Below are 16166 nucleotides of genomic sequence, written 5' to 3' on the forward strand. Positions count from 1 at the left end.
CGCCTGCAGCTCGCTCACTCTGCGTAAGGACGTAATTGCAACCAGGAAAGCAGTTTTCATAGTTAGCATCTTCAAAGAGGCCTTGTGAAGCGGCTCGAAGGGCTCCTTCATGAGTTCCGTCAGGACCACGTTTAAGTTCCATGCCGGTGGTGGCACCCGCTTGGGTGGTGCAATCCTTTTTGCTCCTTCCAGGAACCTCTTTACAACTTGTGATGTGAAGAAGCTTCTGCCCATCTCACCCCTTGTATATGCCACTATAGCCGCCAGGTGAACTCTCAAGGAGGACGAGCTGAGCTTTTTGTCCAGTAAGTGTGTCAGGTACTTCAGTACTGTGGAGTCTTTCTTCATTTCATTGTGAAGTCTCTCCCTCCTGCACCACATCGTGAACCTTTTCCACTTTGAGACATAGCACTTCCTTGTGCTGGGCCTTCGTGCCTCCCGAAGGACCCTGAGGGTGCTCTCTGGCAGTTTCAAATGTGCGAATTCGATGTCCTCAGGAGCCATGCTACTAGGCTCATGCTCTCTGGTTCTGGGTGCAGCACCTCTCCGTTCTGCATGGAGAGCAGGTCCTTTCTCCTGCTGAATCTGTGGGGCGCACACTGCGCCATCTCCATGATCTGCGAGTACCATGTCTGCCTCGCCCACTGCGGCGCGACCAGTATCAGGGTCATGGCACTCGCCCTGCACTTGCTCAGTACTCTGTGTATCAGTGGTATCGGGGGAAAAGCGTATGCACATTTCCCGGACCAATCTATCCATAGGGCATTCCCAAGGGACCCCTCTTCGTGTTGTCTGGATGCGAAGTTTCGGCATTTCGCATTCTGGCGTGTTGCAAACAGGTCCACCGATGGTGTTCCCCACCTGTTGAACAGCCTCCTTGTCTCCTGAGCATTGAGCTCCCACTCGTGGGACGCCGAGGTCTGTCTGCTCAGCCAGTCTGCCTGAATGTTCTCCTTCCCTGGTAGGTGTATGGCTAGCAGGTCTATCTGGAGAGGGATTGCCCACCTCCATATCTCCTGTGCCAGCGTCGAAAGCGTTGCCGACTGTGTTCCACCCTGTTTGTTGATGTAGAACATCGCCGTGGTGTTGTCCGTCTGTAGCAACACCCTCTGCCTGTACAGTCTTGTCTGGAAGGCTTTCAGTGCAAGGAAGATTGTCTTCAGCTCTAGGTAATTGATGTGTTTTATCGCATCTGCTGGCGTCCAAAGGCCCCTCACCTTGAGTTCCTCCATGTGAGCGCCCCATCCCTTCAGGAATGCGTCCGTGGTGATGGTCACTGTCGGAGTTGGGAGTGTAAGAGGCTGTCCCCTTGTTAAGTTCTCCAGGGTCCACCATGCCATCTCCTTCTGCACTGCGTGCGTCACCACCACAAGATCCTCCCAACTGCCCGAAGCCTGTGACCATTGTTCCTGCAGCCATTCTTGCATGGGTCTCATGTGGAGCCGCACATTCGGCACTAGGTGGATGCATGATGCCATCATCCCCATGATCTTGCTCGCAGTCCTCACTGTCCGAGCTTGCCCCTTTCGGTATAGGCGAGTTTCCTTGACCAGTGCCCTTGCTCTCTTCTCGCTGGGGAACACTTTGCCCTGTAAGGTGTTGATCTCCGCCCCCAGGAAGGTCTTCACTTGCTCCGGCTCCATTGATGATTTCTTCCAATGGACGGAGAACCCCAATTTTATGAGTGTGCTCGTCACTGTATGTGCATGCTGCCTGCACTTCTGATACGAGTTTGCTTTCACCAGCCAGTCGTCGAGGTAAGGGTATACGTGTATCCCCTGTCTTCGCAAGTGCGCAGCGACTGCCGCGAGGCACTTCGTGAACACCCTTGGTGCTGATTTCAGTCCGAAGGCCAGTGTTGTGAACTGGTAGTGGCCTCCTCCGATTGCGAACCTGAGCATATGCTTGTGCTTGTCGTTCATCGGTATGTGTAAGTAGGCGTCCTTGAGGTCTATCGTGACCATGAAGTCTCCGACCTGTAACTGCGGCAGCACCTCCTGCAAGGAGGTCATTTTGAACTTTTGTGTTCTTATGAATTTGTTGAGAAACCTCAGGTCTAGGATGGGTCTCATTTTGTCGTCGACCTTTGGTACTAGGAAGTACGTTGAGTATATTCCCTTGTTCCTTTCCCTGATGGGAACTCTTTCTATGGCCTTTTTCTGTAGAAGTTCTTGCACTTCTTCCTGAAGCCTCGCCAGCTGTTCTTTTGCTGGTGGCTTCCCCCTTGGTTTTCTGTTTGTTGGTTTTCTCTCCAACTCCAAGCCGTATCCGAATTGAATGATGTTTAGGATCCATTTGTCTGATGTTATTTCTCTCCATTCCTGGAGATAGAACTTTAACCTTCCTCCCACTGGTGTCATGTGGTCGTAGGTCATTAGATTGTCCTGACCCCTTCTTACGTGGTGCCCCCTGGGATCTTTTCTGTGGTCGGGCATCCGGGGAAGTGTGAAGTCACTTCGAGGTGGGCTGCTGCCCCCCTCTTCTATTCTGGCCACGTCCATTCCTCCAGCGAAAGGACTGACCCCTTGGTTGGTATTGCCAGGACTGCTTCTGGTGACCCTGCTGAGCCTGCGAGTCTGCCTGGTGCGTCTGCTGGAAGGCCTGGTGCGATGTACCAGGCTGGTTTCCACCTCTCCCGCCGGGCCTCCGTGCCGGGGTGCCTCTTCTGTTGCCTCTGAACTGCAAAGCACCCATGGATCTTGCAGTCTCATTATCTTTTTTGAGTTGGCATAGTTTGTCGTCAACCGTAGCTCCGAAAAGTGTTTCGCCGTTGAACGGTGTGTTCAGGATACTGTGTTGTACCTCGGATTTGAACCCTGAGATCCTGAGCCAGGCGTGTCTCCTTTCCGTGACACCCATCATCATTAGCCTGCTGGCGGTGTCTGCTCCGTCCAGGGCCGTCTTAAGGCAAGAATTTGCCGCGTTCTTCCCTTCTTCGATCAATCTTTCGGCCTTCTGCCTGGCATCCTGGGGTAGGTCCTTCACCAAGTGCCCCAGCCCCTCCATGATCTGGTACATGTGCCTGTTTAACAGGGTGTTGGAATTAGCCATGCGCCAGTGGGTCGCGGCATTTCGCTCGATCCTTCTCCCCACCAGATGCATCCTCTTGCTCTCCTTATCCGGCGGTGGGCCCGAGGTAGTAGATACGCTCGCCCTCTTCCGGGCTGTGGCCGTGATAATGGAGTCCGCGAAGACCTCGCCTCGAATGTAGGCCGGGTCCTTCGAGGAATGTTTGTATTTTTTTTCTGTTATGGGAGTTACCGCCTTGCATGTTGCGGGCTCTTTGAACGCTTCCTTTCCCTGCGCCAAGACGCTCTCGAGCATTGGGAGGAACTAGCTTCTTCTTTGTGTTGGGAGCAATGTCTCTAGCAGGAAGTCTGCTTTTCTTCGTCGAGCTTTAACTTGAATGCAGTTGCGGCAGACTGTATCGCCGAGTTGTATGCCCCGATGTCGTCCGGCGGCGAGGGTCTAGAGGGGTATGAGTCGACCGCCTCCTCCGGGCTCTTGGTGTCGATGTCTAGGTAATCCTCCTCACGTGGGTCAGAGGTGACCGACTCGGCGTCGACTCTACTGCCCTCTTCGTCCTCGTAGCTGTAATTCTCGTAGGGATTTTCTTCAGCTTCCCGGTCGTCGACCATCTCGTCGCTAGGCACATGGTCGTCGACATGTTCCTCTTCCTCCTCGACCAGATCTAGCACGGCGTGCTTGGTCTGGTGTGGGATCGTGAAGGCACTCATCTCGGCGGCAACCTCCTTTCTCCGCTGCAAGAGGCTTGCCATCTCGGCTTCCAGCCGCCGTCTTTTCCTTTCCACCTCGGCCGCGTTCTCGGCTTCGGAACGTTTGGCTCCTCTCTTCGGCGCCTGGTTCGGCATCTAGGTTTTCGCCATCGACGGCTTGGACGACGAACTGGCTTTCGGGTCCTTGGGCGCTGCCGAGGCTTTAGGGTCTTTCTCCCTCGACGTCGATCGGTCCCTTTCGGCGACGATCTTCGACGCTTTCTGCTGGTCAACAGCCTTCGGCGCCAGGGACTCCTTCTCCGAGGATCCGCTGGGCCTGCTCGTGGTCGCGGACGGCAGATGTCGCTGCGTCGGCGCCTTCGGGCTCTTGGCCTCGTGCTTTCGAGACTCAGGGTCTCTCGTGTTCTTGTGGGACGTCGAGTCTCCTACCTTATCAGGTGTCTTCTTGTAATCGATCTCTACGACCGTGTAGCCGTCGTCTTCAGCGGCAGCGTTGTCCTCCTCCTCTGAGGACATCCCCAGCTCGTACAGCGATGGCGTCGGGGATTTTCCTCCGAGGGCGGCGTGTGCTACCCTCTGTCTCTTCCTCACACGGAGGGTCTTCTGGGAAAAGACGGCGCAGGCGTTGCAGTCCTCGCTTCTGTGTTCTACCGGTAGGCAGAGGTTGCAAACCGGGTGCTGGTCTTTCTGTGCGTACTTGTGTCTGCAGTTCGGGCAGAACTTGAACGGCGTGTTGTCCATCCTCGTGCGTTCTGGTCTCCCTGAGCGCGTGGACGTCGACGATCGTCGAAGTTCTCGAGGTTTTCACCTTCTTCCTCTTCGTCAATGTTTTGTGAAGTCTTCTTTAGTCTTCTTCTTCTAATATCTCCTTCAATTCTCACTATTTTCAGTACTTTCTCCAAAAATGTCTGGAGCCCAACGGGAACGATCCAGACCCGACCGCGGAAAAAAGAATCTAAAGATGGCGCCCAAGAGTGGGACCTTCCGCAGGAAGCATGCCGACGTCACCGGAAATGCACCCGAGGAGGTGTGACGCCGACGCCCACAAGGGCTACAAAAAAACAAACAAAAAAAAAAACAAAGAAAAGACTACGAATCCGGACCCAACCACAAGACCGCGGAATATGCACAGCATAGTGAATCCAGAAAGATTCACGCTGCAAAAATATAGTTTCAGTGAATCCACCATGTAGCTGGGGAACTCGTAAACACAAGTGTCCTGCACATGTACTCAAAATGGCTTCCCTGTTCACTTGTAATATCTAAGAATCGACACAAGACATCACTGAGGCAGATCTGTCCACACATGTAGTATAGTGCACCCTGCCTTAGGGCCTGCTGTAAGGGTGAATGGCTGATACCACATGCAATGTCTCTAGGCACGGCACACAGGAGGTGTGCCATGTTGGGTCTTCACTTTTCTCTGCATCATGGCACGCAGCCTGCAATGGCAGTTTGCATGTTGATCCTGAGGGGTCTGCTAGGGAGGCACAATAGTTGCTGAAACCCTTCAAGACCATATTTAGCTTCCCTGTCTTAGGCACCAGGGGCACCATTTACTAGGTACTTACAGGGGAGATACAGTTATTGCCAATTGGGGGGAACAACTGTACAGTTTTAGGGAAAGAGATCTGGTACTGGGGACCTGGATAACAGGAACCCAGTGCACTTCTGTCAACAGTGTAACAGATATCAGGCAAAAAGTTGGGGGACCATGTCAAAAAGGGGCACTTTCCTACAATCATTGATAATATCACTGCAACATTTGCTGTAAAATTATTGATAAAAACAACTGCATGGCGGGGGCAAGAGTAATAATTACCTTTGGGCACCAGTTTGATATTTGAGATACATAACTGCTGAGTTTATATGGTTATCTAAACCCAACTATACCATTCCTGTAGCCTTTGTGTTTGAGAATATATATAAGTTGTTGTAGAATTGAGACTCGCCACGTTTGCACTACTAGCGTTTTTGATCAGTCTACAATGGAGGCAGAGTGCTAACTAATGGCTGGAACTACTTCTTAGCAACCCAGCTCCACATGCTGAACAAGTGGACCCACCTGCAGACAGCAGATAACCCAGTAAAACAAGACAGACGTCTATGTGTATAAAGTCTTACCTGTACTTCATTCACAGGAGTGGGGTTAGGGAAGCCCTATAGACAATAATGATAGGTGTGACTGAGGCATGACAAAAACAGCCATTGTGGCCACCTGGTAGAAAGCACTAAGAAGTGAAACAGTGCTTGGTATCTCTAGGCTTGGCGATGTGGAGGGGATCCTAAACATTCCTACATCTGGAGGAAGAATACCAACTATCACAAACACAAGAACACTGTTACACAAAGCTCCAACAAGCCCTCACCTCCCACACACAGACTGGACTGCCCTGCCCTGCCCCAGATCACCATAGTGAAGAAAAGAGTCCAAGCAGAGTGACTAACGAAGGGAGCCTTATCATTAGTCTACATACCATTACTAAATACCACATCAGACTCATTGGGCAACTTGAGGAAAAAACAGGAAAGGGGCATAGGCCGACTAAAAGACAGTTTGAGAGGCACCCTTTACTCACATTAGAGGTGTGGACGTTAAGTCAACCGAAGGTGTACAGAGCTTAAGAGCCTACAAAGGCATATTATCAAATAAGTAGGCTACACACAATGGGACTTGCAGCAGATTAACATTGCATAAAATGTGGAAATGATATGGCACCTTCATCTACACCCTGTGAAGCTGCAGTGTCATACAAGCTTTCTGGGTAAAGATGGAAGCCAGTCCAGTGCTGAAGAATAAGGTGCTGCTGGCACTGCAATATGTTGTTCTGAGCTTCCCCAATGATGTGGATATACTTAAAAACAAAGTTGGCTCTTTGCTCTTTCACCCTAATGGTGACCAAGCGTGATAATGTGAAAGAACGTGGGAAACACTATACGACTCAAGAAAAGTGGTGCATGGTCCTGGCCATCGACCAGAGCACGGGCCTGTCGGCTTAGTTAACTAATGCATCCACTGTAGTGCCCTGCATTTGACCTTAAGATCACAGGTTGTAAATGTGAAAAATTTAAAGGTTCAAATCTAAATGTGTACACTAATCCTTTCATCCTTCCGAGGTCGATACAATGAGTACCACGGAGTTGGGTAACAAACATTTGTTATTCAGCTCCAAGATATCCTTGGGTGAACATGCGCTTTACAAATACATGTTATGATCGTGTGTTATAAAAGCAAGGACTGGCCGGTAAGTTTCAGAAAACCTAGGACCCAACTAGCGAAATACTCTGAGTTTCAATGAGACTGGAAGATGCTCAATCCATGGTAGTGTAGCACGAATGGGTGTAGACACGAGAAAGTGTATTAAAATTGAAAGCATGGATTTGAGTTGATAGTGAAATATCTGCTTTCCCTTCGCCTCCTGGACAATTAGGTATGTATTGTAGGTATCCGCCTTATCCTCCGCCTACCCAAATCTTCTCACATCACCCCTGCACTCAAATCTTTGCACTGGCTCCCTGTTCATTTCAGATCCTACTTCAAACTAGCCTGCTTGGCCTTTCGGGCGCACGCTCGCTCCGCCCCCCCTCTTCATCAATGCCCTCATCACTTCTCACACCCCAGCCGCACTCTCCGCTCCTCTTCACTCTCTCTTCTCCACGTCCCCCGCTTTCGCAAATCTCGCACAGGGGGCACCCATTTCTCGGTTCTTGCCCCCCGGTTCTGGAACACTCTCCCTCTCTCCATTCGTTCCATCCCCATCTACACCCATTTCCGCAAGGCCCTCAAAACTTTCCTGTTTTCTCAGGCGTTCCCCAGTTAGTCCCCTTGGGTCCCCTCTGTGAGTCTGGATGAGTCCTCAGCGCCAGGAAGCCGCTTGGCCGCAGTGCGCTTTACTAAGTTTCTTTTTCATTTCATTTCATTTCATTGTTTGATACTGCTAGGTGTGTAATGAGTGAACAGAAGTGAGACTGTAAAATAAGTTTAGGATTATGAGTGAATAGTTTCCTCTTCTTTATTTGGTATTTGTAAAACTCAACAACAACAAAAAGAGTGCAAGATATTCAACAAATCGTTTTGCAATGCTTTAATGCAATGCTCACCTCTGACAGCTGCTGTTGCAAAAGAGCAATCTTCTCTTCATAAATCCGCTTTCGGTCTGACACAATGGCCATCAGGTTAAACCTTATCTCACCCTCGCTGTACCTGCAAGTGATGGCAAGCTCTTATAAATGCGTATTAAATAATGTCCCAGTACATATGATAGATAGTTCCTTTAGCAAGAGGTTTGCATTTTAGGATCATCTGCATACTAGAATGACCCAGTAAAGGAATTTAACTTATTCTCATTTTTCAAAGGTAAACAAGCAAAAAATATTAACTGCAGCAACGAAAGCGAAAACCTGGACAGTAAAATTGCCCTAATAAAAAGAGCCAATATAAAAACCAACACTGATCAAAGGATAATATTTGGTATCTTGATCACGGTGGAAAAGCTTTTTGAGCAACATGCGCATGAGCTTGCCCTGCTGTGAAAAGTGCATCTTCAATTCGCTGGATTTGCATTAACAAATGTAGAATAAAAGGAGCATGCACAAATAGAGGCTCCTGTGATTAGATATGCAACTCTAATTAGCATATTAGAGATTTACTAGCAAGTAAACATGTCAGGTAGTTTCTGTCATTGTCAATAATGGAATGATTAGGGCAGTTATTTTTTTTTATTTGATGGAGGGAAGAGGCTGATGTTTCCATCCCATCCATAGGATGACTCCATAGATTAGTTGAAATCCGACTTCCATTATGAGAGCACCTCTTGGTGGGGGTGTGTCCAGCCAGCAAAACATGGCGGACGCAAATTGCTAGCGCTTGGCTCAAGTACCTCTAATTATCCTGTTAATCATTGATGTCCCCCACCACCTGGGCTCAATCTAGCAACAGACCTGTGCCTACACATCGGCGGCCCACACTCATACCTGGTCAGAGTGGGCAAGCCACAGACTACGGGTCCGCAAATCCTGCCGGTGAGACGTCCCCTGAGCAGCGTCAATGCTGCGAGAGCGGCCTCCGAATTGCTGGCCTGTTTTGCCGGGCCTTTCATGAAACGGAGGCAGCGACAGTGGCATATCGAGGTCTCCCGGCCGTCAGGACGGTGCGGCTACCAAAATAGAGTGCGGTGAACACCCGACAGTGACGGCCTGTTGGCGGAGCTCCCGGGCGAAAAGGTGTGGAGGCCCGAAAGCGAGAATTGAGCCCCATCGGCTGAGTGTCTGAGGCAATCCCCATCGGTGACTACACCGGACTGCTGATTTCAGCCTGAGGAGGCAGAGTACTCAGCCGCCACCCGGCCAGCACGGGACTAGAGGAGGAGGCCTCAGGGAGTTGATGTGCTAAGGCCTGCAGGCGTGAGTCGCACATCTGTGCCACTGAGACTTCACAAACAGGGGACAGTGACGCTCTCCTGAACCCGACAAGACTTCCACATGGGCCTCATGAGGCATCCCTGAAGCCTGCTGGCGTGCTGTGTAATCCCGCGCTTCCAAGCCTACCTGAGCGGCGCCTTGGCAGCTGCCGAAGTAACAAATCAGGATCTACTGCTCAAGGAGGGGCAACAGGCACTATTTACAGGTGAGCGGAAGGCCTCCGGGCTGAAGGTCTGGTGGACTTGTGCGAGTGGGCCGTTGCGTTGGGCGGCCATACGTAAGGGACCCCCAGACTGGTGTTGCTCACACGGGGTAGGGCGGTCCACTTTCATCGCCTGGCCCTGAGAGGGAACAGCAGATTACACTGGACCTGACCCAAGCGGTCGCCTTGGTGGTACGACGCTGCCTTTGCCTTAGACCAGGCTCGGGGGCCGGATTGGGCCTAGGCCGTGCGTGGAGGCGTGGCGCAACCGGAGACCTTCCTTGTTTCTCACGAATCCTGGGTGGTGGCACGCCGAGATCTGCTGGCACCCCGTGCACTCTCGTGCCTCAGCCGGTTAATACATCTGCGAAGAACAGCAGAGGACGGCATTACTTGATACCACACTGCAGGAGAGGCGCTCAGGTAACAGACAACTGGCGCGAACAGGACTGCGCGCCCACTTAAACGGTTGGCCTACCCGCCGCCACGCAGTGAATCGACATGAGAAAGGCCCTCTCCACCTTACCGCAATCACAATCACGGATTGGACGCCTGGTGCTACCGACCACCAGAAGCTGGGAGACAGAGTCTGCTCGCAGGAACAGTTGATTGCGGAACTGAAGCCACTCACTCAAAGCCTTGCAGCCACCTTACAGGACCTTATAGACCATGTACGTGACCTGGAAGGCAAGGTGGAGGATGTGGAAGGGCGCTCCCGCCGCAATAACATCCATGTGGTGGGTCTGCCGGAAGGCAAAGAGGGGCGACGCCCGGAAGAGTATACCGAAAGCTGGATTAAAGAGCTACTCCCGGATGGTGGGAGACAGAGTCTGCTCGCAGGAACAGTTGATTGCGGAACTGAAGCCAATCACTCAAAGCCATGCAGCCACCTTACAGGACCTTATAGACCATGTACGTGACCTGGAAGACATGGTGGAGGATGTGGAAGGGCGCTCCCGCCGCAATAACATCCATGCCGGAAGGCAAAGAGGGGCGACGCCCGGAAGAGTAAACCGAAAACTGGATTAAAGAGCTACTCCCGGATGGTGCACTATCTGCACACTTTGGAATCAAAAGAACTCACTGAATCCCTGCACAGAAACCGCCAGGCGCCAGCCCACGCCTCTGACACCTGGGCCTGGTTGGAAGAATCAGACCTACTGTCTGGGCCAAGGCCTCCTGGGGCAGAATAACTAAGGATGTCAGGCAGGAGACTGGCACAACAGACCCCGGACAGGAGCCATGCGACCTCCATCTCGACCTCCCCCTCCACCTCCCCCAACCTGGAACAGAGACAGGCTGAACAACAAGAGGTAATCCACATGGCAGCGTCATTGGGACCAATAACCTCCAACCCAGATTGCCTTCATAGTCTATCTAGACCAGGGGTCTCCAAACCGGTCCTGGAGGGCCGGATCCGTGCCAGATTTTTAAAATTACTACATGTATCTCAATGGGGATATCCCAAAAATCTGGCATGGATCCGGCCCTCCAGGACCGGTTTGGAGACCCCTGATCTAGACTCTCAGATACTGGCGACTCCACGTCATCCAGACTGGACGGATCCGAAGAATGTCCAATGCCAGAAGTCACCCGCAAATGGCGGATGACATTATGCGATTTTTAATTAACACCTGCAGGTCGAACACATCAACCGCAAGTATTTGCAGCACCAGCACTGTATTTGACTATGCTTGACACCCTAGTCAGTAACTTACGCCCGACGGCAATGGCTGTCACACATGCCATGCACATCGCAGACAGCAGCTCCCACCGCTCACACTACTCTTAGCGTCATGCATTGGCATGGGGGATATCAGTTTACACCCTGACACCAAGGGGAAGCCAGACACACACTATATACGTGCCCCCAGTACCCACACTAGAAGTTACTTGACCATTGAGTTTTTTCTCTATTTTTAGCCCCTAGTTGGTCCCCACAGTTTGGACGAACATCACTTCGGTGCTCGCCCCCACAGTTAAGCGCAATTTAGCTTGTATTCCATCTCCCTTGTTTTTAATGTTGCTGGGTTGGAATAAGCGCACACACCACACAAATAATGCCCCACCCCTCCTGCTCAACCTAGTTTGCCAAACAGCTATACTATGGTACAGGTCAACATAATTGAATGGAATGTGCGCGGTATACACACACCAACACGCAGATACTCCACTTACACCTATTTACGGCGCAGAGTGGTCAACACTGCGTTCCTCCAAGAGACACACATGTCGCATGCAGAGCTCGGTCGACTAAGAGGTAGATGGAGGGGACATATACATGGCACAATATGCTCGGCCCATGCGCGGGGTGTTCTTGTCTGGGTAAGAGCTGGAGTCCCAGTTGTGAGTGAACAGACGCTAATTGACCCGGAGGGCAGATACACATTTATTAGCGGGAGACTCAACGGCCAGACGATTCTCCTGGGTTTCGTTTATGTCTCCAATGTCAACCAGTCCACCTTTTTAGATAGCCTCACAGGGAAACTTGCCAATTGGAATGGGGTCCCATGGCTCATCGGAGGAGTCTTTAATTAAGTGTTAGATGTCGAACTTGATAGATCATTTCCGCCTCTCACGAGGACCCTCAAAGACTGGCTGACATACTGGGCACTAATAGACATATGGCATGCCACTAATCCCGATACTCGGATCTACTCCTATTACTCAGCGGTACACAAGTTGCTTGTGCGACTAGATAGGATTGTAGGGTCCCCAACACTGGTACCTGGGCGCCCACTCACCCACACCCGGCGATTAAAAACTGCGGCACTCGAGGACCAGCCCTTTCGCTCGTCACTGGGAATGGCTATCCTTGAATATTTTCAACTCAATGAGGGCACAACCGGGGACACGCTAATGGAGTGGGAGGCCTTCAAGGTCACAGTGCGGGGGCACTGTCTGAAACATACGCAAGACCTTACAACATGACCTAACTAAAATAGAAACAGAACTATTACGGTACGAGGTACATGGTGAGGAACGGGGTAGAGACCACCGTCGCCTAGAGACACTACGCGCACAACACGCCGAACTGCTGGAGTGCCTCCTCTGCCATAACTACGCAGCACTCACAGCCAGGACACATGCCGCCGCTGACCGTGCGGGACAGTTTAGCCTGGCTCATCAGGCAGGAACATACCCACGCGCCAATAAGCGCCCTACGGGCTGACACTGGTCTACTAGTGCATACACAATGTGATAGTCACACAGCTCCGACACACCACTATAAGCAACTATACCAATCCCAGACCACAGGACCCATATGCCCCCCTCATCCTTCCTCGACAGGATACAACTGCCTGAGACATTGCTGGAGTACAGAGCTCCTAGATGCTGAGATATCCTTAGAGGAAATCAGGGAGGCAATCTCATCACTGGCAACGGGCAAAACCCTGGTGCCCGATGGCTTCCCGGCCGAATATTACAAGGCATATCAAGTAACATAAGGGCCGCACCTACATACTCTTTTCTCAGCTCGGTAGATGCGGGCGCCTTCCCCCCTCGCTCTGCGAGGCAAATCTCATCTCGCTGCCTAAACCCGAGAGAGATCACACTGACATGGGCTCGTATAGACCCCTCGCCATCCTCAACTCCAATTACAAAATTCTGGACTAAAATTCTAGCGGACAGTCTCGCACAAGCAGTCCCCTCTTTGGTGCACGCAGACTAAAACGGCTTTGTACCGCCCCGTAGTAGCTCACTTAACCTACGCCACTTCTTTCAAGTGGAGACCGACTCCACATGTGAATGGCCGCGGGCGGGCTGCCTTGTACTTGACCTTGAAAAGGCTTTCCCTTCCCTCGAATGGGACTACATGTTTGCGACCCTTGAACGGTACCAGTTAGGCACCACATTTTGGCAGCTGACCCATCTGCTTTATACGAACCCAACGATGAGAGTGAGGGTGGGCCCCTATGTTTCTGAGACCATCCCAGTGCGACGAGGCACAAGGCAGGGCTGTCCATTGTCCCCTCTCCTCTTCGCACTGGCTATGGAGTCAGAGAGCCCAATTACAACATGGCATTCCACTAGGCAACGACGTACACATGGTCTCGTTGTACGCCGACGTCCTGTTGATATATTGCAGGGACTTCGGTCAGATCCCAGAGGACCTGGCCCGTGTTCTGGAAGAGTTTGCAACGCTATCAGGTCTAAAAGTTAATGCCGCTAAATCCAAGCTGTGTGCCTTTGGAGCAGGAGTCTCAGATCCAGGATTTGTGCTCAACGGGGTGAGTGCAATGGAGCGCAGACACTTTTCGTTCTTTAGGCATATGAGTCTATCGGCAAACACAGGACCTCTTTGGCAGTGCTCTAACAGCCATTCGCTCTCAGATGCGATTCTGGAGCAAATTCCCCCTGGCACTCACGGGCAGAGTGGCACTGGTGAAAATGGTGGCCTTACCAAGGCTCCTGTATTACTTTGCCAACATGCCTAGCTATGTACCAGCCTCCTTCTTTACCCAGCTAGAACAGACTATCAGGGATTTTATCTGGGGTCCCAAACGACACAGGGTAGCGATCAAGATGCTATATTTACCCACAGATCAGGGGGGTCTAGCGGCCCCTTGCTTTGAGCACTACTGCCTCGCTGCTCAACTCCAATGGATCGCCAGATGGTTTGCAGACCGGCAATGCAGCGACACGGCATCCACCCATCGACAGCTACAGATCCTAAAATTGATGTAATTCTCAATATAAAAAGGTGACTATTTCAGAGAACGTCCCATACCAGAGCTTTTTTTGGAATGTGGCATAATGAGAAAATGCATACACCCATTTTCTTTTATCTACAGTGATGAATGTGGACACACATTTTGAATTTGAAGATAAACACGAGGTTAAGTGGCGTCACCAGTATATTTTGAGATTGGCCAGGATCCACAGACCCAGTTTCAACATACTGATTTTAGAGGGCTCCGGGTTTATTTTTTCCTTTGTATGCAAGGTTGCTCTTAAGTATTTTTAGGAAAATATTAACAAATAGTGTCTTTAGTACAATGGTGGGTTACAAACATTGCCAACATATACAAGGATTAAAAGAAAGTTTTAGAGGGGAGGTAAGGGGGCTAGGGATTCTCTACCAAGGATATATTTGGAAAGATGTCACCAAAAACCGAATTTAGGGTTTTTTGCTTGTTTTTCTGACCATCAACCAAGTACACAAAGATATTAATCCAAAGACTGCAGATGTTAACCTTCTCCCTTTACAATGTGACAGCATTAAAATATATAAAATCATCAATATTTACATTTCAGTAATTTTACTGTCCACATGCCCAAACCAAAAATTCCTGTTGTCTTGCTGGACCCCCCCCCCCCCCCCCCCCCCAAAGGAGGGGGGGGGGGGGCGAGGAAGAGTTTAACACAGGGGTAAGTAAACCTTACCCATAGGCTAACCTCTTGTACACCTGCCAACCCCTCATCAATCTGCAAAATAAGTACACCACTTTCCCTCCACAAAAAGGAGACACATGGATAATCAGACAGTGCGACTCCTTTTAATATTTAGGGTCCCTGCACTTCAGTCCCTCGATGACAGCACCAGCGCGGGCTCTGTGTGCCCTTTCTGCACTCCTCTTGAACCTTATCAGCAGATTTAATCCCTCAGGTGACCACTAAGGTTTGTCTGTACATGGATATTTTCAGGAAAAACTGAAAAATTGTCAACTCTACCACATTGTGGCCCGCTGGCAACGGTCAAGACTAATTTGATGGAGGTGATTAGACATTTTTTGACAAATACATGTAGTAGCGCTTTGGAGTAATAATTTTTTATGTACCATCTAGTTGTCACCATAAAATCCTTTGCACTTCGTGTTATGGGACTATTAGGTATTTCTATTTAGAATCTTTTAGGAAAAGAGTTAGTCTATATCCCCAAACTCACATAGTCAACTTGCAATCCTGGGAAAATTGGAACTGGTCCCATTCAAATCTCCTGAGATTAAACTTTTTGACACCGAGTTTCCAAGAATAAAAGGTACACCTCTATGCCTCCTTTATTATTGAGGTTTGAGTTATTTTTTGCTCACTGACCTGCATACATTGAAATGAGTCATCTCAAATTCCTGCACATTGTTTTCTTTGTAGAGGCCAATATGCATTATCCTCCCTGTGCAGCTCTTTGTTTTAGCGTCATTAGAGTGATTTCGATCTTCCCGATTGGTAAGCGATATATACCAAAGTTGCATTATGCCTCGTGCGAGTTGCTTGAAGGAGTGCATCTCTTCACCATTTTATGAAACTCTTTTGCACTGGTTATGTGTCTTTCCTTTTCTGGATACTCTGGCCTTTGGTATCTAGTATCATATGTTGAATTATGAGTTTTCCGCACTAAAATCCTTTATTTTAATTTCTCCCACGAGTAAACAGAAAGTTACCTGATGCCTTTTGATTTATTCCTTAACTTTTCTTTTTTAGGGTGAAGGGTCTTGCCTATGGGTAAACCAACCTTATCATTAGTATATTAACCTTTATTGATTCAATGTAATAACAGGCCTAGACTGATGATATATATTTTCAGGTATCCTATAGTTTTAATTAAACATCTCGTGATCAAGGCGCTTGCGCCGCCGAAGCACGCGTAGATTTGATTTCATGAAGACATATCAACAATTTAAGCCTTGACCTCTGTTTTACAGTGATCATGGTTTTTGTGATATATATTATTCAATGAGATTGTTTACAAAGAATTCTGGTCTAATTTAGCCCAGACTGAAGAAAAAAAGGTATATCAAATATCAAAATCATTGCATATTGATGGTGTATTGTGTGAATGCGTGACTGAATGCTGATGTGATTAT

The 16166-nt window shown here is 49.8% G+C and overlaps 1 protein-coding gene across 1 annotated transcript in view; it reads right to left on the reverse strand.

Annotated features, from left to right (window-relative positions):
* UCHL5 (ubiquitin C-terminal hydrolase L5) overlaps positions 1-16166 on the reverse strand; it is a 223054-nt gene that overhangs the window by 60926 nt on the left and 145962 nt on the right. The window contains exon 8 of the mRNA XM_086956996.1: positions 7839-7941. Coding sequence (XP_086813122.1) covers positions 7839-7941 — 103 coding nt within the window. The remainder of the gene's footprint in view (positions 1-7838; positions 7942-16166) is intronic.

Source organism: Lissotriton vulgaris, chromosome 1_1 (assembly GCF_964263255.1).
Source record: "Lissotriton vulgaris chromosome 1_1, aLisVul1.2, whole genome shotgun sequence".
Taxonomy (NCBI): domain Eukaryota; kingdom Metazoa; phylum Chordata; class Amphibia; order Caudata; family Salamandridae; genus Lissotriton; species Lissotriton vulgaris.